Source organism: Giraffa tippelskirchi, chromosome 3, assembly GCF_054371585.1.
Source record: "Giraffa tippelskirchi isolate mGirTip1 chromosome 3, T2T-mGirTip1v1.2.pri, whole genome shotgun sequence".
Classification (NCBI taxonomy): Eukaryota; Metazoa; Chordata; class Mammalia; order Artiodactyla; family Giraffidae; genus Giraffa; species Giraffa tippelskirchi.
The window spans coordinates 160,798,529-160,825,114 of record NC_137277.1 but is presented as its reverse complement, the minus strand read 5'-3'; the positions used below and the strand labels follow the sequence as shown (position 1 = coordinate 160,825,114).

General features: G+C 37.8%; 1 protein-coding gene and 1 long non-coding RNA gene across 3 annotated transcripts in view; one reads left to right on the top strand and one right to left on the bottom strand.

The window, feature by feature from the left end:
* Nucleotides 1-26,586, top strand: part of ABCA12 (ATP binding cassette subfamily A member 12) — a 182,923-nt gene that overhangs the window by 123,563 nt on the left and 32,774 nt on the right. Inside the window, exons 24-36 of one of the 2 annotated variants that reach the window (XM_081583043.1) lie at nucleotides 8,129-8,458; nucleotides 9,518-9,587; nucleotides 9,673-9,807; nucleotides 10,674-10,820; nucleotides 11,742-11,928; nucleotides 13,858-14,076; nucleotides 15,275-15,471; nucleotides 16,267-16,427; nucleotides 17,800-18,036; nucleotides 18,434-18,581; nucleotides 21,824-22,076; nucleotides 22,673-22,759; nucleotides 23,595-23,688. In XM_081583043.1, coding sequence (XP_081439169.1) covers nucleotides 8,129-8,458; nucleotides 9,518-9,587; nucleotides 9,673-9,807; nucleotides 10,674-10,820; nucleotides 11,742-11,928; nucleotides 13,858-14,076; nucleotides 15,275-15,471; nucleotides 16,267-16,427; nucleotides 17,800-18,036; nucleotides 18,434-18,581; nucleotides 21,824-22,076; nucleotides 22,673-22,759; nucleotides 23,595-23,688 — 2,265 coding nt within the window. Of the gene's footprint in view, nucleotides 1-8,128; nucleotides 8,459-9,517; nucleotides 9,588-9,672; nucleotides 9,808-10,673; nucleotides 10,830-11,741; nucleotides 11,929-13,857; nucleotides 14,077-15,274; nucleotides 15,472-16,266; nucleotides 16,428-17,799; nucleotides 18,037-18,433; nucleotides 18,582-21,823; nucleotides 22,077-22,672; nucleotides 22,760-23,594; nucleotides 23,689-26,586 lie in introns of both variants that reach the window. The other variant, XM_081583044.1, reaches the window with a different exon arrangement.
* Nucleotides 10,433-15,720, bottom strand: LOC145542987 (uncharacterized). The gene is made up of 2 exons (XR_014080335.1): nucleotides 15,482-15,720; nucleotides 10,433-14,056 (listed from the first exon to the last, which is right to left on the bottom strand). It is a non-coding gene; the product is annotated as an uncharacterized LOC145542987 (long non-coding RNA).

The following is a 26,586-nucleotide window of genomic DNA, read 5'->3' as shown; positions in this document are numbered from 1 at the left end:
ATATGTCTTGTTTCAGCTCTCAAGAAGCAAATTCTCATTCTAGTATACCTTGTCTCCTTCAATTCTCTCTCACTGAATTGTGATTTATAGAGACTAAGAATTTCATGTTATGCTACTGATTACGTTAATAATATGACAATGAAACACATGACTTGGGATGTAAAGCATGATCTCTTCATCATTATCCCCAAATCCAAAATATCTTACTTCTTTTTAGGATTTATGAAACAGCATTGTGTGATTTTTGGATTGTATTGCAATAGAATTATTTTATCTGCTAATCCTATAATGAACCCATTCTACACTCACTCATGAAGTGAAAAGATAGGGGAAATGTTTCAAAAACCAGGGCACAATAATTATTGCAAGGCCTGCCTGACAATATGAAATAATGAGATTAGAGTAACCTGTTAGCCCTTGTACTTTCCAGACTTACATTGCCAGTGCTTTTAGGCAGTTGATTATTTCTCCTTACAAAGTACAAAATACTGCTTCATGTTTCTTGTTAGCTCAACATCAGACTTCCAGGGTTGTCCTAGAGTTTGAACCTATACTTCTTCACTTCAGTTCAGTTCAGTCGCTCAGTAGTGTCCGACTCTTTGCAACCCCTTGGACTGCAGCATGCCAGGCCTCCTTGTCAGTCACGAACTCCCAGAGTTTACTCAAACTCATGTCCATTGAGTCAGTGATGAGATCCAACCATCTCATCCTCTGTCGTCCCCTTCTCCTCTTGCCCTCAATCTTTCCCAGCATCAGGGTCTTTTCAAATGAGTCAACTCTTCACATCAGGTGGCCAAAATATTAGAGTTTCAGCTTCAACATCAGTCCTTCCAATGAACATTCAGGGCTGATGTCCTCCAACACCACAGTTCAAAAGCATCAATTCTTCGGCACTCAGCTTTCTTTATAGTCCAACTCTCACATCCATACATGACTACTGGAAAAACCATGGCTTTGACTAGATGGACCTTTGTTGGCAAAGTAATGTCTCTGCTTCATAATATGCTGTCTAAGTTGGTCATAACTTTTCTTCCAAGGAGTAAGCTTCTTTTTATTTCATGGCTGCAGTCACCATCTGCAGTGAGTTTGGAGCCAAAAAACAAAAAGTCTGCCACTGTTTCCACTGTTCTCCATCTATTTGCCATGAAGCGATAGGACCGGATGACGTGATCTTAGTTTTCTGAATGTTGAGCTTTAAGCCAACTTTTTCACTTTCCTCTTTCACTTTCATCAAAAGGCTCTTTAGTTCTTCTTCACTCTCTGCCATAAGGGTGGTGTCATCTGCATATCTGAGGTTATTGATATTTCTCCTGGCAATCTTGATTCCAGCTTGTGCTTCATCCAGCCCAGTGTTTCTCATGATGTACTCTGCATATAAGTTAAATAAGCAGGGTGACAATATACAGCCTTGGCATACTCCTTTTCCTATTTGGAACCAGTCTGTTGTTCCATGTCCAGTTCTAACTGTTGCTTCCTGACCTGCATACAGATTTCTCAAGAGGCAGGTCAGATGGTCTGGTATCCCCACCTCTTTCAGAAATTTCCACAGCTTATTGTGATCCACACAGTCAAAGGCTTTGGCATAGTCAATAAAGCAGAAATAGATGTTTTTCTGGAACTCTCTTGCTTTTTTGATGATCCAGCAGATGTTGGCAATTTGATCTCTGGTTCCTCTGCCTCTTCTAAAACCAGCTTGAACATCTGGAAGTTCATGGTTGAGGTATTGTTGAAGCCTGGCTTGGAGAATTTTGAGCATTACTTTACTAGTGTGTGAGATGAGTGCAGTTGTGCAGTAGTTTGGGCATTCTTTGGCATTGCCTTTCTTATGGATTGGAATGAAAACTGACCTTTTCCCATGGCCACTGCTGAGTTTCCCAAATTTGCTGGCATATTGAGTGCAGCACTTTCACAGCATCATCTTTGAGGATTTGAAATAGCTCAGCTGAAATTTGATCACCTCCACTAGCTTTGTTGATAGTGATGCTTCCTAAGGTGACCTTTAGCTGTATTTTTATATTTTAGTTATAATTTGGTAAAAGTCTCATCAACTGGTTTGAGCCCTGTTGTTTTCAGGACTATGTACAATGTTTTCTTAACCCCAATTTAGAAGCTCAAATCCACGTCCTGGACCATGACTTTGGTTGCAAGTTTGTACCTTGTATTTTTCTATCTGAATCCTAGTACTCAGAAGTTAATCTTTACAAATTAAAGGAAAACTCTGAAGTAGAAAACTGTGATAGACTCTGAGTACTTTTCTACAGCAAAATAAATATCTACCTTAAAATGTTAGAAATGTGGTAAATATGTGCATGTGTACCCTGCTTATTTAACTTATATGCAGAGTACATCATGAGAAACGCTGGGCTAAAAGAAACATAAGCTGGAATCAAGATTGCCGGGAGAAATATCAATAACCTCAGGTATGCGGATGACACCACCCTTATGGCAGAAAGTGAGGAAGAACTAAAGAGTCTCTTGATGAAGGTGAAAGAGGAGAGTGAAAAAGTTGGCTTAAAGCTCAACGTTCAGACAACTAAGATCATGGCATCTGGTCCCATCACTTCATGGGAAATAGATGGGGAAACAGTGGAAACAGTGTCAGACTTTATTTTTTTGGGCTCCAAAATCACTGCTGATGGTGACTGCAGCCATGAAATTAAAGACGCTTACTCCTTGGAAGGAAGGTTATGGCCAACCTAGATAGCATATTTAAAAGCAGAGACATTACTTTGCCAACAAAAGTCCATCTAGTCAAGGCTATGGTTTTTCCAGTGGTCATGTATGGTTGTGACAGTTGGACGGTGAAGAAAGCTGAGCGCCGAAGAATTGATACCTTTGAACTGTGGTGTTGGAGAAGACTCCTGAGAGTCCCTTGGACTGCAACGAGATCCAATCAATCCATCCTAAAAGAGATCAATCCTGGGTGTTCATTGGAAGGTCTGATGTTGAAGCTGAAACTCCAATACTTTGGGCACCTCATGCGAAGGGTTGACTCATTGGAAAAGACCCTAATGCTGGGTAGGATTGGGGGCGGGAGGAGAAGGGGACGACAGAGGATGAGATGGTTGGATGGCATCACTGACTCGATGGACATGGGTTTGGGTAGACTCCAGGAGTTGGTGATGGACAGAGAGGCCTGGCGTGCTGCAATTCATGGGGTTGCAAAGAGTCGGACACGACTGAGCGACTGAACTGAACTGAACTGATATATATGTGTTATGTGTCTGTCTATTCTATATATTGATGTGTGTGTATGTGTATAATACATGCATATTATGTTATTTTGGTTTGAAAATAGTACTCTCTGAATGTATCTATGGATGTCACCAAAAAATATCAAAGCACAGTAAAGAGTTTTTCTCAATAGAAGATATGAAAGGCATTTCTAATGGTGAACTTGTTTCTGTTTGGTAGCTCTGTTTCTTCATTTTGGGGGCATCCACTTTCAAAATTTAACCAGCTAGTCTTGGGGGTCAAAGTTACGTAGTATAAGATTATTGAACTTGGAATCAGAACATAGGGCTTAGAGTCTTTCAGTTCATATTCATTTGTGCCCAATCCCTAATCTCCTTGAGTCGTGTCATCTAGACTTTATTCAGCATTATATTTCCAGAATGTACCTTCTCACTGCCAGAACGAAAGAGGCATTCAATTATTCATTTTTTATCAATTTGAAGATAATGATTTTTTGCTCACATTTTAAAGCTTCTGAAATTGAGATATATTTGATAGGGTGTCATAATTTATTTGGCAGTGATTTTTCTTTCTTGGTGGCAGTTAAAGTTATGACACATCTTAAAATTAGCAATGTCCCAAATTTAAAGGAATACGATCTATTTGTGAGATGAATTGATGGAAGCAGAATATTCCTGATATGCCTGCTCAACTCCTTCCACTGCTGACAGTTCTAAACTAACCTCCTCCTTTTTCGAGATGAAAAAGCTGAGCCCAGAAAATGAGAGATGACTTGCTAAAAATTATAGATTAGTGAATGGTGGATCTGGACTGGCTTTCTTTTTAACTCCAACACACAGTGTGTGTGTGTGTGTGTGTGTGTGTGTGTGTGTATGTGTTCATCTCTGTGTTGTATTTAGAGTAATTTTTGGTTAATAATAATTACAAGGCATGCCATTTCTTGAACTTTGCCATGCTAAACTTTTTTTTAAATTAAGAGCTTATTTATTTTATTCTATTTATTTTTTACTGAAAATTGATGTATTACATTGTGCAAATTTAAGGTGTACAAATTGCTGATTTGATACATTTATGTTTTGCGTTATAATTTAACACCCTAGAATTATCTTATACCTCTATCCACATCATGTAGTTATCTGTTCTTTTATGTGGTGAGAACAATCAAGATATGTTAATAGTTCTTTAGCACTTCTGACCAGTCCTTTTCCATATCATAGCTACCTTCACTCTCACAATTTTATTTTAGTAGCATAGACTACTTGGGCTTCCCTGTTGGCTCAGATGGTGTAGAATCCATCTGCTATGCAGGAGACCTGGGTTCAATCCCTGGGTTGGGAAGATCCCCTGGAGAAGGAAATGGCTACCCACTCCAGCATTCCAGCCTGGAGAATTCCATGGATTATATAGTCCATGGGGTCACAAAGAGTCGGACACGACTGAGCGACTTTCACTTTATAGACTACTTAGGACTTTTGAAGATAATGATGGATAATCTCTTAGATTACCAGCAACTCAAGATCATTTCTTAATATTATCATTTTAATATTCACTAAGATCTAAAGCTGCCCATTCTTTACTTCCTTCTCATTCCAATTGAATAAAAAAATATAAAACAAAACAAAACACCTTTTCTCCTTCTGTAACTGTTCTCACATTTAGACAGAGAAATCAGGTCAGTTGCTAATTCAACGAAGGCATTCATCTTTGACCTTATTATGGCATGATTCTAGTAAATTCCTTTAACTTGTTAAAGAGACTTAGTACAAATACTAATGCCCAATAAGTTTACTGATAAAATTAATCCTATAGTTAGAAAACTATTTCAAAATGCCCTTCAGTTGAGCTTTATTCTGCATTTCTTGCTTTTTAAAATTAAAATATAAAACTATACAAAGGCTGATTTTATATCACACAGAAGAGTTGTTTTTCACACTTTGTTCTTGGTTTTATGGTTATTTTCATCTATTTGGTCTAAAGTCATTTATGGGGATTTCATTGTTTATATCCAGTTTAAGACAAAATTTTGGAGTCCTCTCTCTCAGTTCAAACAGGTAACCTAAAATATCTGTAGTCTGCAGAATGATTGCCAAAAATTATGCGAAAGTCTGTAGTTCTGTGGTACTTCACTTGAGGCAATTTTTTGTCTCCTTTTTTTGAATACCAGTTTGCTCCTTTTTATGTCTTATTGGTATATACTATTCATCCTACTAGTGAGAATATGGAATATTCCAAGTAATGATCACAATATCCTTTATATCCTACTAAAAGCAATAACATGAATGTCTATAACAGAATATAAAATTTGAAGGATAAAAATATTATTATTATTAACCAGTTGGTGACATTCTTGTTGAATGAAAACATTGCTGTCAAGTAAATATATGTATATTTATGATTCCTTTTCTTGACAATGTTTAATGTCAATCCCTGTGCATAAGCTTCTCTTGAATGTGATGACTCATTTATCTAAAATCTCACAGAATCTCTTTCTTCTCATTATTTCCTGCTGAGAACTGAAGCAGAGTTTGATCACTGTGCAGAAGGGTTTTCCTGAGCAACAGGTTATCAGATATTGATGAGTTGCTCCAGCAGGTTTGGGAGACTTGAGACCAGTGGCTGTTTGATTTCAAAGCGGGCACTTGCATCTGTCCCTCTGAGGAGACACCAGTGACATCCAAGAGAGCACAGCCAGTCGTTCTCTGTGGGCCACCTTCCATTAGCAAGCTTGGTCTTGTTGATTATCACGAAGTTGGCAGTGAATCTGGATAATTTATGGATGACCTACATGCTCTCATTGCTTTTTCTCTTTATGTATAACAGCTGTTCTTCTCATAGCATAAAATCCTGAAGTTTAACTCTGAAGTTTGATACTAGAATGCTAAGTATTAAACACTGTTGGAAGCACCTAATCTGTTCTGTTTTGATAAAAAGCAATGATCAGTCTCCAACTTTTACCAGTTCTTGGGAATAGAAATCTGATCTTGAGCCTTGAAAACTTCCAAATTACCATAATAAACACCTTCACTCCTGCTCTTTGGGTTTGCTAAATCAAATGCTTGATAGCATTCTGGATACTTCATATCCACTTTGTAAAATATAGTGATACTGCCTCCTCCTGACATACTTTGCTGTTGGGTGGATGAGAAAATTTTTGTATAGGCCAAATGAAATTAAGTAGTGAATATCAGCTTTCGGGTAGTTACATGGGTTGTATAACTCCCCATTTAATTATATTCAAATAACATTAAACTCAGTAAAAACATCAAAATACAAATAATAGGAAAAGCCAAAATACCAAAAAAATTGATATCTCTGAAATGAAGGCATCAAACATGACACAGTAATTCTGCAAATTGGGTGGGGTACAGGGAAATTGCTAAAATAAGATCTATGAGGTCTCTTTCACACCAAAACCTAATTTCCTTTTCAATGATAGATAAATAGCAATTGGATAAAACCTTCTATAGTGAATCTTCACTCCATGCTGTTTTGTTTTTTTTTTTTTTTACTTTGACACACACATCTATTCCTATAGAAACATAGGTTAAATCTTTACTGCAAAGTGTGCAGGGTCTGGGAGGAAAGAAGCAGTAGGGAGAGAAGAGGGTGAGGAAAAGGGCAAAGTTAAGAGGAGAAGTCACAGGACTTCCTTAGTGGTAATTAGCTTAAGGCCCACAGCTTAGACTAGTGGCAGTCAGGTAGATGTTTCCATGGTAACAACTGGAGCAACAGAGTTATCAAAATGTGATAAGTTGCAAAGGCAGAAAGTAAAATTCACTATTTTGCTTGTATAGTAAAAGATTTCGCACATTCCTTATTTTTTTTCCTAGACAAGTTAGATTTAAAGGGAAGGACATTGTACATCCTTGATTTTTCAAAAAAAAAAAAAAAATTAGTGGATTACAAAGCTGTTAGTGGAACATTTATTTTGTTCTTTTTAAGATGAAATATTAAATTCATAGGCTTACTATTAATCAAGAATTGTTACAACTAGAAACCAGGTACAAATTCAAGTCACCCAAGGTCCTGGGGGCTTCAGATCATTCAGAATCCTTTTGAGTTAACGCAAAAACACCTCATGTTGGTCTGTCTTTCCGCCTTGATGGACTGCCTTGACCACTAAGGATATCACTGAGATAATACAGAATATCAGTTGAGAGAGAGGTATAGATTTTCTGAGATGCATGTGTTCACTAAGGATATCACTGAGATAATACAGAATATCAGTTGAGAGAGAGGTATAGATTTTCTGAGATGCATGTGTTCATTTTGGGTGCATGGACTTTTTTTTTTTTGGAAAACAAAGATGACAAACCTGACCTAGATTGTTAGTGATTTTAAGGATAGAGAAATTATGCCAAAAAGCAGAAAGTCTTCAAAGTTTGCATATTTTAACAAATTAGGAATCTGGTCTACTTTATTTCTTACATGAATATGAATAATGATTGTGTTGTTCATTAATGTTTAGTTGAAAATAATGGAGTTTTATTATCTCTGTCCATACATTGAATTTGAAATAAATCATGAGTTTTCACCAACTTGAAATATTCTTACCTGCAAAAATTTCAAATTCATGTTGTAAAATTCTGCAGGGGATACCATAAATTTTTGTGTCTATTCTCAACTAGTTTAATCTAGAAATATCACTTAGATACCAGTTATAAAATGAGCTTGTCAAAAAATAAAACAAACCTCACCATCCAAATCATTCATTACATTGGGGCAGTCTGGGAGCTACAATCTAAGATGGGCTGGAATAAATAGCCATGTTAATGTCACATATGTGGACAAATGCTATACTTAGAAACATCATTAAAATGCCTAGTTTCATGTGTTTGAAGAGTCTCATGGACATTTTGGAATGATGCAGGCATAATTGTCATCTGAGAATATATTAGCTTAAGAAGAAACTAACACGTTTTCGTTTTTACAGTACATGAAAATGATGGGAGTAAACTCCTGCAGCCACTTTTTTGCCTGGCTCATAGAGAGTGTTGGATTTTTACTGATTACCATCATCATCCTCATCATCATACTCAAGTTTGGAAATATTCTTCCTAAAACAAATGGGTTCATTTTGTTCCTGTATTTTTCGGACTACAGCTTCTCAGTTATCGCCATGAGCTATCTGATCAGTGTCTTCTTCAACAGCACCAACATTGCAGCTCTGATCGGAAGCCTCATTTACATCATTGCCTTTTTTCCATTTATTGTTCTGATTACAGTTGAAAATGAGTTGAGCTATGTAATAAAAGTATTCATGGTAAGTCAGCTGTCACAACTGAATGGCCAGGGTATGAAAGGAATGAATTTGTTTGTGTGTGTTTAGACCCTCTAAATGTACAAGTTCAGTAATTACAAAATATGCATAACTGACCTAATCATTGTCTACCATACAAGCATAAGACTATGAAAAGAAAACTTTTCCTCCACTGTTTCTGAAATCATAATTGATGATGCTGTAAGAAAGAGCAGTTAAAATGTAATATATCATGTTTTGAAGATCATCAAGAATTCTGACTTATCTCTGGCCCAGTTCCTTAAATATCTTAGAACCTATATTACTGGCATTGTTCTCATATATGACTAATTCTTGTGGTTTTTATGACATGTAACCTACAGGCATAAATACAAATGTGCTAATAGCGTATAATCAATTTTGAATTCTCTTCTGCTTTTTCAAATCAAAGTACTGAACTAATTTAAGAATTTTAATGAAAGCATTAAGTTCACTGATACTGAAATTTGGAAAGCAGAAATAAAGGTCACCATTGACTGAGGCTCATATTAGAACTTTGTTGTTTTTGGAAATAGAAAGGGATAAATAACTTTCATTTGACATTGGCCACCTTATATTTAAACAACTTTAAAATTTTTAATTTGTTGCATTATAAGTACTCAATTGACATTTTAATATATTTTCATGCATAAAACTTCTATTACTTGAAGACAATCTTATGAAGTAAAAACATCTTCTGGCCCCTAACATTTCATTTGATGTTAATCTTACATTGCATTACTCTATAATTACCAATTTTGTAAATTGCTGAACAACATTTAATAAGTTTAGATATGTATTTTGGATTTTTGACAAATATTTTCCAAGTTATAATTTTCCTTCCTTTGTTTTCTTATATTTCCTCCCCTCTTCTTCCAAAGTTGTAGTGTGCTTGGTAAGGGACCGCTGTGCTCTTAAATATGATTAGAGAGTTAGTGTCAGTTTTACCTATATAAGGGCCCAAAGTTGAAGTAGGTTAAGACCTCTCTGAGTGAACTGTATGAAATCTACAAGAACTATCATTGTGGTTGATTTTATTCACAGAGCCTGCTGTCTCCAACAGCTTTCAGTTATGCAAGTCAGTACATTGCACGCTATGAGGAGCAAGGCATTGGTAGGTTCACTTTCTTTTCAACTGGATTTTATCTTTCACACCTACAAAATGTCTCACAGAAAAATAAATGTATGTGTTCACTTAGGTCTTCAGTGGGAAAATATGTACAGTTCCCCAGTTCAGGATGACACCACTTCATTTGGCTGGCTGTGCTGTCTAATCCTAGCTGACTCTTTCATTTATTTCCTTATTGCTTGGTATGTCAGAAACGTTTTCCCAGGTATGATCATGCTTCCTACACATACATGCTTTTCATGATTGTCATCATAAAACTGTTAATATATATTTTCTAATATTTTATTCGCCAAATATCATCTCCAAAAATACTTCAATCCCAAAACTAACCAAAATTTTCCAGGCTGATAATGCACTGTTGAATTTTTTTCCTCTGATATTCCTTTAAAGGATAGAATGAATTAAGAAACATGGAGTCCAGTCTTTCCAAATGGGAGTATGAGATATTATAAGAGGCAAAAATCAAGTCTCCTAATTCTAAGGAGAATTTATCAAATTTAATGGAACAAGACTAGTGGGATTCCCCTTCAAGGTCTCAAATGGTTAAAACTTCAATATGCTCCAAAGTTTTTCCATTAAGTGTTATTTATATTTGTACATTTTGATTCTATGAATGAATGAAAGATTGTTACTCTATTCCATTTATATAAAATTTCTGTAAAAGAGAAAAATGTGGAGACAAAGTAGATCAGTGATTGCCTCTGACTTGGGTTGAAACCAGGGATTATTTTCAAAGCACATGAGATAACTTTTTGGAGTTACTGGAATCTGAGGATTGTTGTTCTGGTTGCAAAACTTTATTTACTAGAAATCATCACACTCTACACTTACAATGATTAAATTTTATAGTATATAACTGTACCCAGTGAAGCTGTTTATAAAGGAAAGAATTAAAAACTGGCTTTCTTTTTACTTTACTTTGGAAACTGAGACAACTTTAGTTTTATATAGTATCAGAAAAAATTAAAAATATTTCCTAAAGAGTTCATAGTAAATACTGTTATTTAACTTCTGATGCTTAATGTTAACAATCAATTTAAAACTAATTTTCCTAATACATTTTTGTTACAGGTACATATGGTATGGCAGCTCCGTGGTATTTTCCATTCCTTCCTTCCTATTGGAAAGAACGATTGGGATGTGCAGAAGTGAATCATGAGAAAAGCAATGGGCTTATGTTTACTAATATCATGATGCAGAACACAAACCCATCTGCCAGTAAGACAAGTAGGTCAACAACATGCATTATTATGAGAGAAGTGATATAAAATTTACATGACTAGTGATTTTAATTATGTTTTTCTAAATGGCAAAATTATCATCCTTTTAGTCATGGATGAATATGTCTACACATATGTGTTTGGACTCGTAGGGAGATTAAAGTGTGGCTTTTTCTGGGCTCATTAACTCAGTTGGTTAGCATATGGTGCTAATTAGGCCAAGATTGCAGATCCCTTTGTGGTCCAGTTAGATTCACACAGAGAAAAATGTTGTTCCTTGGCCACAGTCTGCACCCCTCACTCCAGCCATCTGTCACTAGTCATAAGGAGTAACCAAGTAACAAGTATGGGTAATTTAGCATAACCCATCACCAACAAAGAACAAGCAATTTAAGGCTCATGACTTACTGACATTGGGTGAGCAGTGTCAGTTTTATAAAGTAAGGAAGACCCATATAACTAGTCCTTTTGTGACGCATGAAGGAAATGTAGAGAGTAATTAATGAACTGATTCTATAACCACAGATCTGAGTAAGCTTTGTCCACCAAGTATAGACATTTATTCTATACATAGGTATCACCCTGTTCAATTGGAAGACCAAGCCTTAAACTTGTATTTTGAATATTTGAGATCTTTGATTTGAATAAAGGGGAATTCAGTATTATGATACTATATTCTGAGACTACTTTTTCTGACAGAGACAGGTAATATAAACCTTAGAGTGTGGTTCCAACACTCTCATTCATTTTTAAAACAAGTGAGAAGACGGAAGACTATAATAGACCATTTATATCTGGAATTATTTTTTACTTTGAGGCTTGTGTCTATAGTCTTCAATTTTTAATTAAATAAAAGTCTAAATCTAGCTGCATTTTCTTTCCTTGTGAGCTTACAACTCTTCTCTTGATTTCTCTCCAGGTCCTGAATACAAGTTTTCCTCCAACATTGAGCCTGAACCTAAAGATCTCACAGTTGGGGTTGCTCTGCATGGGGTCACAAAGATTTATGGCTCAAAAATTGCTGTTGATAACCTCAATCTGAACTTCTATGAGGGTCATATTACTTCATTGCTGGGGCCCAATGGAGCCGGGAAGACTACCACTATGTATGTTACTTTTCAATGCTTAGGTGTCATGGAAGCATATTACTTAAATATTTCCTCAATTCTTTCATGAAAATAGAGTTGTTACAGCTCCCAGATGGATTAAGATACCTCAACTTGCTTACTGTAGAAGCAAGGTCCAACCTGTGAGCTCAAAGTCTGGATCAGCCCACCAGATAGGCTCATTTTGGTCTACCTAATATTGGCCCACTAGTACTTCTTAAAATATTTTATTTCTGTGCCAGTATTTAAAAATAGGAGAGTTTTCAAATAAAAATAAACATTCCTGTCATCTCTTAAATGTTAGAAAGTTTTGGCAACATTGGAACTACAGGCTTAGATAGAGACAGTTGTTTTTGACTTAATAGTGACTGTCCTCAAAGAGGGTATCTGCTTTCTGGCTTATCCCTTCTCCCCACCAACTTTACTGCCTCATACATTCAGTCTGTTTCACTTATTTGCATTTTTATCCTAGCCTGTATACCAGTTTGGATTCACAAATCTTGGTATAAACACACTCAGCTCTATCTGTTCTATTAAATGGATCCTTTGCCTTGATTCATGAAAGAAAGAAAAAAGAAAAGAATCACTAGCTATCAGATATAGATTGAAAAGTTCAGAAATAGTGCATGGGCTGTTCTTCCTCTCTTTTCACTTAACTAGCATTTTCCTGTGTCCTAATGGAGAAAAGATTCGAATGATTTTAAAAGTGACATTGTTTTGAAATTTGTTCTGTGACTCACCTCCAGTGCTCCACTAGGCTTTGCTTGGAGTGAGCTCTAAGATGCTGCTGGTGTTCTAGCCTTATTTGGGAAAAGGTATCCATTGTCAGATATACTGTTTACTGTCATCACGAGTAAGCTCAGTGACTGCCAAAACATATTTTTCAGTAATTAATTTTCAGTAATTAAAAGGGACAAAAGAGAGTTATGAAAAGAGCAAACATGCGGCTGCTCTCATTTATATGACCCGTTTCAATGCAGAGTTGGATTTCTAGTGAGAATGTACTGTGCTTGTGCTAAGTCTCTTCAGTGGTGTCCAACTTTGTGACCCTATGGATTGTAGCCCACCAAGCTCTTCTATTCATGGGGATTCTCCAGGCAAGAATGCTGGAGTGGGTTGCTGTGCTGAGAATACAGGGCTTAAAAATTAAGATTTCTAATAGGCAATAAGAGGACAATAAGGAAAAGGGATGGAAAAGGATTTTGATGAGGCTATAATTTTAGCTGAGAAAGTCCCCATTGTAGTTTTCTGAGTATAAGGAATATATAAAGAAATATGTTATTTGATTTTAATGCATTTTTATGGGAAGAATCACACATTGTATTGATTCCCTATTTAATCCACAATAGTCCTTTAAGATCTATTATGTGTAAGACACTAGTTAGATAGTAAGAGTGGTACCAAAAAAAACATGTCCTTTCCTTGACTTCATGGGGCTTACATTTTAGTGGAGAAGATGGATATTAAATAACTGCTCAGTTTACTGACCATCTGAAATACGATGAGTTCTGTAGGTGAGAATATTCTAGTCACAGGGTAGAGTAGGGGACTGAAGATGACCAAAGTTCACGTGGGAAATAGAAATTTGAGGCTTAATGGCCTATGGGAACTACCTGATGCCGGGATGTGTGGGAGTTTGCTGAAGAAGGGAGTGCATTTGCAATTAAAAAGCCCAACCCTTTCTGTCATTATTGCCACCACCATCCACCATCATCATCACATATAGTGCTTCTGTAACACTCTAAATTATTAGAAGCTTAAAAGCAATTTTAATTTTTACTCCCAGTTAATCTGATTTTACTTCATAGCTTGACCTGCCCTGGGAAGATACCCTGTAACATTTTTTTGCTAACAACTGGGATATATTTAGTCCAAAAATCTAGATCAAAGTTTTGGTTCATACCTAACTTATGGTTTCTTCCTTTCCAGCTCCATGTTGACTGGACTGTTTGGGGCCTCAGCAGGTACCATCTTTGTTTATGGAAAAGACATCAGAACAGATCTGCACATTGTGCGGAAGAACATGGGCGTCTGCATGCAGCATGATGTCTTGTTCAGTTACCTCACCACCAAGGAGCACCTTCTCCTCTATGGCTCCATCAAAGTTCCTCATTGGACTAAAAAGCAGCTGCATGAAGAAGTGAAAAGGTCAGATATGACAGGAATGAGAACATGTGCTGGTTAACTTCTCTCATAAAGAAGTCAAGTTACAATAGTAATACCAGTAGGAAACAGTTTCTCAGGAAACAACTGTTTTCAGTTTTTCTACTTTTTTACTATTGTGTACATTTAAGGGCCTATGGGTTTGTATAAGGGCCTATGAGAATTGTATACGTTCTCCTCAGCAGCCAGTTATTACACTGGGAATAGCTGCCTTCATTTCTGGTTCCTGTATTGCCCCCACCCCTCTGTTTCTAATCTCCATGGCCACCATACAAGTCTTAACTGGACCCCTGGCTTCTACTTTCCCTTGTACAGTCTACTCTTCAAAGAACAGACAGGGTGACATTTTTAAACTACAGATTAGACCATGTCACTCCTCTGTCAAAGCCCTCTAATGGTTTCTCACCACATTCAGTGTGAAACTCAGGAATGTCCTTATCAAGGCCTATGAGACTGTTCCTGACCTGCCCCCAATCTCGCTTTTGATTTTATTTCCTTCTGGTTCTTCCCCATTCACTCTGCTCCAGTCACGCATGCCCAGGTGCACACTCAGTTATGCTGGGCCTGCTCCCGCCTCAGGGCTTCCCATGTTCCCACTGCTTAGAGCAGCCTTCCCCAGACAGCCCTTAGACTTACTCTGCCACCTTTCTGGTCTCTGCTCCAACATCACCTCCTCTGAGGGAGCCACCATGTATAAAACCCACCCTAGGCACTCATCTCATATACCCAGTGTTATTTGTTTTTTATTACACTTTTCATAAAATAGAAAATTATAATCTTCTTGGGGATATGTTTATCAACTGAATTGCCCCTGCATTACTCTTGATACACAACCATACTATATCATCATCTCCTCATGGGTTAGGAACATTATCTGCTCAATGCTGTTCCACAGCACCTAAAACACAGTCTGGCAGAAAACAGAGACTCTATATATAAATACTTGTCGAATGAATAAAATAATGAACCATAGTGTCCTTATGGTGCTTTCTTAGTATTAATTTTATACCTCCAACTAGATGATAAACAACAGAAAACTATGTCATGCATCCTCAGTAGTTTACTTTGCTGAGCACATAATAGTTGTTCAATGAATACCTCTTATTTAGGGTGCTTTTTTGTATTTTTCCAAAATTCAAATATTCTGTCTGTAAAACATAACCACTGTCCATCATTTCTGAAGGACTTTAAAAGATACTGGACTATATAGCCATCGTCATAAGAGAGTTGGAACACTGTCAGGAGGAATGAAGAGGAAGTTATCCATATCCATAGCTCTCATCGGAGGATCAAGGGTGGTAATTCTGGATGAACCATCCACTGGTGTTGACCCATGTTCTCGGCGAAGTATATGGGATGTTATATCCAAGAACAAAACTGGTATGAGTACCTTCTTATGACTTCTCCAGCCAGCAGTTGTAGTTTTGCCTTCTGGGATGCAAGCACACAAGTTGAAGTCTTTTCTGTTTATAATCTCCATTAAACATCTAAAGTGTGCTCTTCCCTTTCCCAGGTCTTGTCTTCTCCTAGCTAAATTTCTGGATCAATTAGTGTGTAATTGTGTAGAGCCCACTGTGAATTGAGCACTTAACTGACCTTTGTGAGAGCATGCAAATCCAACAGAAGTTCCAAATTCTGCCTAGAGGAGCTTAGAATCTAATTAGAGATACCAAACATACACAAACGAAAATAAACTGAAAACAGACTAAATAAGTGCTAACAGGATGTGAGGCAAAGGAGCAATCAGAGTAGAGTGGATTAATCAGAGAGAAATTTTCAAAAAGTCTTTAAAATTACTGCTTTTTCATAGTGAAGAAAAGGAGGGAGGGAGAGAGAGAGAGACAGAGAGGGATAAGGGAAGAGAAGCCAAGGGAACAGAATAAGGGATTAACAGAAGTTGCCCCCACTACAAAGTATGGACATTTAGCCTTACAGCATATTTGCTGTCAACTTATAAGAACAGCACTCCCTGACTCCTACCCTGCAGGTATTTAGGAACACCCCTTCTGAATTTCTCTTTGATCATTTTGGAAGCTCCTTCTGATCAGTGTTTCAGTTAGCTCATAAAACGTGACTCTCCTCATAAATCACAGGATTTACTTGTTCTAACTCAGTATATCTTGGCAACTGTAGCTTCATTTTTCATTTTCGGTTGTTCTCCTCTGTGTTTTCAAGCCAGAACAATCATTCTGTCGACGCACCACTTGGATGAGGCTGAAGTGCTGAGTGACCGCATTGCCTTCCTGGAGCAGGGCGGGCTGCGCTGCTGCGGGTCACCGTTTTATCTCAAGGAAGCATTTGGAGATGGGTATCACCTCACACTCACCAAGAAAAAGGTTTGTAGGAGAGAAAGTATACCTCATTGTAGGATCATAAATTCAGTTTGGTATGAAACAGAAGTAGAATCTGTCCAACTTCATACATTGCTAAAATTCACTATTGATATGTTAGAGTCATGTTTCTCAAACTTGAGCACGTGTCAGAACCACTGAAGGTTTTGGTTAAATCCAGACTTCTGGCTCCACCCCCAAGTGTCTCTGATTCAGTAGATCTGGGAAGGGGTTCCAGAATCTACTACACTTCTACCAAGGTCCACATCACCCATATGACACTGATGCTGCTGGTCTGGGATTGCACATTGAGAACTAACATACTAGATAAAAGAAAGTCTATACTTAAGGCTACTGATGACGGATCAGCCTGTTAGTTTCCCTACATTTCAGCCTGTAAGGCTAAAAATTAGATTTTCCACTCTATGAAAAGCAAATGAAGGAATATGCAGTCACATACTCACTTTCTGATCAGTGTTCCTCGACTGGCAATGTGGAGACTAATTCAGACAGACCAGTGGTGCTTTCACATCTTCGAAGAACAAAAATGCTTACTTACTAAGGTTCCCTTACTATCTCAAATGGTGTTATGTGTCTATACTGTGCAAGATGTATATGCTATGACTACTATCATTTGTTTTATATCTGAGCATCTTAATGTGACTTCCAAAATATAAAAAGTAGTTCACTGTCACATTCCTTAATTCAATTAAAAATTTATTTATTAGTTATATATGATATCTTAATATGTGCCCAAGACATTGTCTTAGGCACTGGGGATACAGCAGTGAACTGACGATGCTAAGATCTCTGCCCTCATGAAGTTTTGTCCTGATGGGAGTGTGGGGAATTCGGGTGGTAAAATTGATAAGTATACAAATTAGAATATGAGCAAGTGATAACTGCTATGGGTAGAATAAAGCAGAGGAAAGGGCATAGGGAATGCTAGGAAGTGCCATTTTAAGTAGACAGGGTCTCTGAGAAGGTGACAGATGAACCAGGAGCTAAGGCCAGGCAGAGAGTGAGCCCTGTCACTACCTGGGACAAAGAAACAATTGCAAAGACCCTAAGGACGAAGCGAGCCTGAGCCTGAACCATTGAACAACCAAAAGTTTGTTGCTGCTGGGGTGAGAGAGAGAGGGAGGAGGTGAGCAAGGAGGCTGGAGAAGGGACAGGGTGAGGTGGGAGATGAAGCCAGTAGGATAGTGACTGACAGACAACCGTAGGGACCCCCAGTGGGACGGGCAGCATGAGAGAAACGATAGACTCCCTGGTACAGGTCTGTACGGGCCTAAAGAACTCGCCACCCTCTGACTGGGGCCCTTGGGCCCTACAGTGTGAAGACAAGGGAGTGTTTAACTTCTCTTCTCATCTCTAGAGTCCAAATCTAAATGCAAGTACAGTGTGTGACACCACAGCTGTGACGGCAATGATCCAGTCACATCTCCCTGACGCCTACCTCAAGGAGGACATCGGGGGAGAACTTGTCTACGTGCTTCCTCCATTTAGCACCAAAGTCTCAGGGGCCTATCTTTCACTCCTGAAAGCACTGGACAGTGGCCTGGGTGACCTCAACATTGGGTGCTATGGCATTTCAGATACCACCGTGGAAGAGGTACACCTGGACATTTCCTTTTTGCTTGAGGCTGATTAACTTGCTGTTCCCCTAGAATAAATATGAACAGTTCTTTTTAAAAAGAAAAAAAAAATTAATGAATGTTTCAAGAAGTAAAGGGAAACAAAAATAAAGATGCTTTTGATTATATAAAAATATAAACAAACATTTTACCAAATCAGAAAATCTTAAAATTATCTCAGTACCATTCTTATGTAAGACTGACTTCTGAGAACAAGCATGTGGCTTCACTTAGAGAAAATATAGCTTTTACTACAAATATGTTCCTTTAAAGTCTCAATAAATGTGACAAAAATTTAAAATAAAAATTGAGCTTAAAAGCTAGAAAACACACACATGTTTTATGCTAATGAAGTATTCCTGCTTCTCTTTCTAGGTCTTTCTGAACTTGACTAAAGAGTCACAAAAAAATAATATGAGTCTTGAGCACTTAACACCAAAGAAAATTGGGAGTTCCAGTACCAATGGCATCTCAACCCCTGATGATTTATCTGTGAGCAGCAGCAATTTCACAGACAGAGATGGTAAAATAAATCTAATGTACACATTTTGCTTAATTCCAATGAACAACATAAATGAGAAAATCACAGGACAGATTTTTTTTTTAGTTCAACTTTATACTTTCTAAATTTAAAAAGATGAGAGAAATATAAGCTCTGTTTTTATATACAAAGTATTTATCAAATCAAATTGAATTCCCTATTGAAAAAATATTTTGAAGAACATGAACTTCCTTGTTAGGGTAGTGATGTGTATCCTGTCTAGCTATGAGAAGTCATTTTCAGGATATGACTTACTCTAACTTGTTGTGTTCAACAAGTTCAGATCCTTCTTATAATTGATGATGTCCAACAGGGCTTCCCAAGTGGCATTAGTGGTAAAGAACCCACCTACCAATATAGGAGACATATGAGATGGAGTTTTGATCCCTGCGTCGGGAAGATCTCCTGGAGGAGGGCATAGCAACCCACTCCAGTATTCTTGCCTGGAGAATCCCATGGACAGAGGAGCCTGGTGGCCTACGGCCTATAGGGTTGCAGTGTGTTGGATACAACTGAAGTGACTTAGCACACAGCAACAATGGACAAAGTTACCTTGTAAGGAAGCTCACTCACTGCTATTATATGCAAGTAGTGATCTTCCTGACTCAGGGATCAAACCTAGGTCTCCTGCTTTGCAAGCAGATTCTTTACTGTCTGAGCTACAAGTGAAGCCCCTTCAAGTAGTGGTAATAGTAATTTTTTTAAAGTTGTTTTTGCTTTTTTTTTAAAAAAAGGAGTCATCACTCTTTATGAAACTTCATTGGAAAACATGTCTAACCTTCCCCCATCTCTGAATGATTATATGCTGAGAAAATTCAAGCTCTGAGAAAGTGTTTTTGGGAGAGTCTCTGAACTGATGAGGGCTTCCCTGGTGGCTCAGTGGATAAAGAATCTGCCTGCAATGCAGGAAATGTGGGTTTGATCCCTAGGTTGGGAAGACCCCCTGGAGGAGGGCATGGCAACCCACTCCAGTATTCTTGCCTGGAGAATCCCATGGACAGAGGAGACTGGCAAGCTACAGTCCATGGGTTGCAAAGAGTCGAACATGACTGAAGCATCTGAGCATGCACTGAATTCATGAAGTCGGATTTAATGGTGAAGAATCTATAATAATAGGTTCCCCCCCAATTCTTCACACAAGATATGTTTGGAAAATGCTGTTACTTGTCACAGCTTTGAGGAATTGGGCTCTTTTAAAAATAGCTTTTATCCTGTCTTATACTCTTTCTGACAGTTAATTTTTGCCTTTAGAAATACTATTTACTTAAGGAAGCATATAGTAAAACCATGTATAAATTATGGAGTAGTCATTTCAATAGTTTGCTTAAATTGGGAAAAATCTCTAGGAATAGAACTTATGATTAAACATTTGCTTGACTCTAAAATTCAGAAAATATAATCTCCGGTGTTTGTATAACTCTGGAACTTGGGAGTCTCATTTGTCCTCTGCTAGATTCCTCAGATGTCACCTTTTGGAAATATAATTGTTGAGACTATGGAATTGAGGACTTGGAGCAGGGTCATCTGCTTCAGGAAGCAAATGTTATGCATTTGCCTCTGCATTTGTCTCATAATTTGAAACTATTCTTCAGTCAGAATGTTCCCCTCCTTGACATTATCGTTTAGAAAGCACATATTTGTTCCATTTGATACACCTGTAAGTCATCGACATGTAATTTCTCAAGAAACAGAAAAGCATACTAATTAACTTACAATATTTAGCTCCTTCTGCAATTCCCCTTTGCAGAGATACGAGTTCTCATTTAAACTTGTTCACTCTATTTAATTGGAATTCATTTTAAATTAAGCAGCTTTGTATTTTTTCATATCAGCTAAATGAAGATCATGATTTTTGTGCCACATAATTTGTGATGGAGGATTAAAAATATCCACAGAATTGACAAATACTGTCATTTATCACATGTAAAGGAATGCTTGGTGGCAGACCTTCAGAAGAAATGTCGTATTTGAAACTAATTTTAGAGGGGACTGCTGAAATTACTTGTTGTATGAGCACTACTGAGACATGCATTCTCAGTCACTAAGTTGTGTCCCGACTCTTGCAACCCCATGGACTACAGCCCAACAGACTCCTCTATTCATGGGATTCTCTAGTCAAGAATACAGGAGTAGGTTGCCATTTCCTTCTCCAGAGGATATTCCCAACCCAGGGATCGAACCTGTGTCTCCCGTGACTCCTGCATTTTATATTGTTTACCACTTGTCACCTGAGAAGCCCAAGCCACAGTTTATGGCCTCCACCGCTGTGCGGCTCTCACTCTCAGAAGCCATGCGAGTGGGGTAGGCTTATGGGGGAGGAAGGTAGGCATTTTTTCCAATGAGCTCTTTTCTGTGACTGAAGTGGTAAAAATGGAGTTTTAAAATGCTATATAGTAAGTCCAGATTTCTAAAAAGAATGCAAAAAATAAGTATTTGAACTGGAATTGTACTTTGGAGGAGAGCATTTTCCCTTTCCTGTGTTTAAGGTGACTTCATTGGGCCCCATAATGAGAGCCAATTAGACTTACCGTCACTAAGTTACCGACAACAGGAATGAGTTATACTAGGCTGATGTTTTGCTCTCTTGTTTATTTTATTTGAACTCAATCTCTTGAGAGAAGCTACCTCTTGAATATTAGTAGTCAGTAATACATATTGATTCTGCACTGAGACTTTAGGAGATTGGGGACAATATTCACTTATAAAATTCTAGATGTCTCACTTTGACATTAAAATTACTGTGTATATGACAAAGAATATTTTGTGTACAGTAATTTATAATTTTCAAAGAACTTTTACATATGCTCCTTGAGATGGAGAGACTCAGGCCCAGAGCTGATCAATGAAGAAAGTGAAAGTGTTAGTCACTCAGTCCTGTCCTATTCTTTGCGACCCCATGGACTGTAGCCCACCAGGCTCCTCTGTTCATGGAATTCTCCAGGCAAGAATACTGGAGTGGATTCCCATTCCCTTCTCCAGGGAATCTTCCTGACCCAGGGATTGAACCCAGGTCTTCTGCACTGCAAGCAGATTCTTTGCTGTCTGAGCCACCAAGGAAGCCCAATCAATGAAGAGCTGAACCTCAAATCCAAACCTTTAAGATATCAGCTTTTCCTACCATGTCACATTATACCATTCATCCACAGAATTTGAAGTTACTTTATTTCTTGATTTATCAAGATTTCCCATAACCCTGTTCAATCTCTCTCTCTTTTTTTAATCAGATAAAATCCTGACCAGAGGAGCGAGATCGGCTGGTTTTGAACTGTTACTGAAGAAGATTATGGCTATTCTCATTAAGAGGTTCCATCACACCCGTCGGAACTGGAAAGGCTTCATAGCACAGGTTATTCTCCCCATTGTCTTTGTAACAACCGCCATGGGCCTCGGCACGCTGAGGAGTTCCAGCAACAGTTACCCAGAGCTCCAAATCACCCCATCTCTTTATGGTACCTCGGAACAGACAACGTTCTACGCGTAAGTGTCTTCCCTTTAACTGAAACCACATTTTCCCAATGCCTCTAGAGGTGCATTGTGGCTGAATGAATGTCATAAAATGCTGAAGAATAAAGGACTTAGGAGCCACAATACCTGATCCTGCCAAAGGAATAGACAGTTTGATTTATCACAACATGACACTTCCCTTACCAGCAAACAACTGTAAGAGTTTTTGTATTTGTCTAAAAATAAAGTTAAGGTAGATTTTTATTTTTAATGAATATTTAGTCAGGAAAACCAGATTAGGTATGGCTTCTCAATCTGTTGTAATATATGGCAAATAACTTTTTATTAAATATAGAATAGCAGTATCAGAACTCTGTATAATATAATGTTATGTATACAGTAGGTGATCACTAAATGCATGTGACAGGAAAATAATAACACAGCCAAATAGAGACATGTGCTTATTTTTTTGTGTGACCTTTTTTCTGAGTCTACATCTCTCTTATATTTTAAAAAAAATAGTCCTGTACGCAGCATATGTCATTTCTTCAAATTATTCATGAACATGAGTTTAATATGGAAAACTAGTGAAGGAAACATGAATTTTTTTCTGTCCTTTAATATTATAGAAATTATCACCCAAGCACAAAAAAACTGGTCTCAGCAATGTGGAGCTTCCCTGGCATTGACAACATGTGTTTGAATATCAGTGATCCGTAAGTAGTCCTTTTTTTTTTTTTTCCAGCATTCCAGTGTGTGTGCACGTGCATGCATGTGTGTGCATATATGTGGCAGAGTGTGGATAGGTGAGTGTGTGTTGTTTGACTAAGGAGGTCAGCACTCTGATTGAAGTCTATCTTTTAAGACTTTATCTATCTCCTTTAGTTCATTCCATGGTGATGCTATACTGAAATAGTAACAGGTGCTTTATAACTTGTAAAGTTTGTTTGTATACATATTTTCACTAAACAATCACAACCACCCTGTGAATTGTTAATCTCATTTTTAAGATGAAGAAACTGAGGCTCATGTGAACTAGGATACTTGTCAAAAGAAATCTAGAGAGTAGGTTGTGTAGCTAAAGCCAAGACCCACATCTTCTGACTCCAGTCGCCGGACTTTTGCACTGTATAGTGTTGCTTATTCAAAATGATGTAATAACTGAACAGCAACAAAAATTCAAACTTCCAAGATAGTACATGACACATGCAAACTTGACATTAGTGCGTTATTTTGCTAAAAATCCCTTTCCCTTCAGAGAAGAGGATAAAAAGAGCAAAGAAAATAAAGGGATCAAGAAGTTCCATCCTGCCACATTGAGGCAATGAGCTTTGGTCTCAGCACTGCTTAATCGTTAAGTGCTCTTCCTCAATCCCATATAAGATGTCAGATCACTTGGAAATGGTAGTGCAATGTATATTCAAGTTGAGAAAAATCAGTAAATTGAACTGAGAACTATACCTGAATTCAATACCAAATACCCACTTACACTGTCATACATAAACATGAGAATGTACACACACCTCACTTTAATATCATTTTTACTTGCAGGAGGTGTTTAAACAAAGGCAGTCTGGGAAAATGGAACAGCAGTGGAGAACCTATCACTAATTTTGGTGTTTGCTCCTGCTCAGAAAACACCCAGGTAAGATGGAATTTGCTTTCAGTGAAGTGAAAAAAAAAAAAAGGAATAAATATCAAAGCTTGAAGGATCTTTCTAGGTTACCAAAGAGTGGGTATAATTTCATTTTATAGAAGCTAGTAGCTCAGCGACGTGGATCTGGACAGCTCAGAAACACTGAACTTCAGGTCACTGTTTTAAATCCATCTTAGGACAAACTTCCTGGGGTAGGTAATTCTGTGACAGTCTTTGTAGAAACTGACTAAAAATGAGTTTTTGGGCTCAGTTCAGTTGTAACCAGAAAGCTCTGTGTTTCACACAACAAAATACCCCCATAACGTAATATTTGAAAGCACAGTGAGACTGCTATGATAGTAGTCAGCTGGGAAGTTAGTAGTGTTTAAGTCCAGAACAGAACTCTGTATGCCTCCAAGCAACACCTCCAGGATGCAAGAATAATTCATGTCCTGAAAGAAACATTAAAGATTTTCCAACCAACACCCTGTCTGTATTCCACAGAAACACACTTTTGTTTTCTGTGCTTAGTTGCTCAGTCGTATCCGACTCTTTGCAACCCCATAGACTGCAGCCCACCAGCTGCCTCTGTCCATGGGCATTCTCCAGGCAGGAATACTGGAGTGGGCTGCCAACCCCTCTTCCAGGGGACCTTCCCAACCCAGGGATCAAACCTAGGTCTCCTGTATTGCAGGCAGATTCTTTACTGACAGAGCCACCAGGGAAGCCCTAGGTCTATCAATTCAGTAAACTTAAGAAATTAAAGATTGCTGAAGAAAAGAGGTCACCGTTAGTTTCTGAGAATCACTATGTTATCAACACTTCCCTATGGGGAGGAATCTAGCAATTTTTTCTTCAAAGTGCCATATGATTACATCTTATACTGTCTTGGTACACTATTTTAGAATAAAGATGTTTTCCGTAAATGCAACCTTTTTTTGTGGTCTCACGTTAGTAACTAACGGTAAAAACTGGAATCCAGCAAGCATCTTTTTAAACCCTTGCCTTATAAATATTATTCTTACCCAGTTCTCAAAGTATTTTCTAATCTCTTATCTAACCTAACTAATTCTTTGTGTGTTTTCTTTAGTTCATAGTAAAAGTCTACTAATTTAGAATTTAAAAATGGAATCTGGATAGATTTTTTTTTTAAAGTAGATTAAAATTTTTTCAACTTAGTATTCTGTTGATGGGAATCCAAATTTATGTAAACAACTTTTAAAAGCATTGATAGTATCTACTAATGCTGATGATATACATACCCTATGGACTCACCAATTCCATTCCTGTTATATACCCATCAGAAGTGCTAATTCATCAGGAGACATATACTGGGATACTCATAGCAATAATATTTGTAATAGCCTCCCAAATTCCCAGCAACAGCAGAATCAGTTCAGTTCAGTTCAGTCGTTCAGTCTTGTCTGACTCTTTGCGATCCCATGGACTGCAGCATGCCAGGCTCCCTGTCCATCACCAACTCCCGGAGTTTACCCAAACTCATGTCCATTGAGTCGGTGATGCCATCCAACCATCTTATCCTCTGTCGTCCCCTTCTCCTCCTACCCTCAATCTTTCCCAGCACCAGGGTCTTTTCCAGTGAGTCGACTCTTCACATCGGGTGGCCAAAGTATTGCAGCTACAGCTTCAGCATCAGCCCTTCCAATGAATATTCAGGGTTGATTTCTTTTAGGACTGACTGGTTTGATCTCCTTGCAGTCCAAGGGACTCTCAAGAGTCTTCTCCAGCACCACAGTTTGAAAGCATCAGTTCTTTGGCGTTCAGCCTTCTTTATGGTCCATCTCTCACATCCATATATGACTATTGGGAAGACCACAGCTTTTGACTATAAGGACTTTGTCAAGAAAGCGATGCTGACTTTGTCAGCAAAGAGATGTCTCCGCTTTCGAATATGCTGTCTATGTTTGTCATAGCTTTTCTTCCAAGGAGTAAGCATCTTTTAATTTCATGGCTGTAGTAGCCATCTATAGTGATTTTGGAGCCCAAGAAAATAGTCTGTCACTGTTTCCAATTTTTCCCCATCTATTTGCCATGAAATGATGGTACTAGATGGCATGACCTTTTTTGTACAGTTCTTCTGTATGCTCTTGTCACCTCTTTTTAGTATCTTCTGCTTCTTTTAGGTCCATATCATTTCTGTCCTTTATTGTGCCCGTCTTTTCATGAAATGTTCCCTTGGTATCTCTGATTTTTTTGAAGAGATCTCTAGTCTTTACCATTCTATTGTTTTCCTCTATTTGATCTACAACTACACACATCATGTTCTCACAAACAAATGATGAGCGAAAAAAATCCAGATATGAGAGAGTACATATGATAAAATTACATTTGTATAAAATACAAAAACGGGCAAAACTCTTCTGTGCTGGTTACTTTGGGAGTGGTAGGGTTGAAAGGAAGCATGATGGGGGGCTCCTAGGGTACTAGCATTGTTTTGTTTTCTGATCCAGTTGCTGGTTTAAGGGTGTTTTCAGTTTGTCAAAATTTATCAAACAGTATCCTTATAGTATATATGCTTTTCTGTATGTATAATTCAATAAAAAATTAAAGCTAAAAATTACATTCATGCATATCTCTCTTTATGAAACCGGAGGCATTATAGAATGTGATCTTCAAGTTTTTACAACTTGATGCAAGGTAAAACTCAATGTTCTTTTTTTAGAGCAAGCTGTAACTTTATGCTCTTGATCCACACGTGTGGTGCTAGTCTCAGGCTCTGAGACACTATGTGAAAGATGGGAGGAAAAACTGGAAAAGTGCTAGGCTTTTTCCAAACTAAAGTTCATGGCAGCGAAGCATGATACACTCTAATGGAAAGTAAGTAGTCACGAAGTGCAGAAAGCTAAAAACATATAAATAAGGGGTTTAAACTCAGCTCTGAGTTCG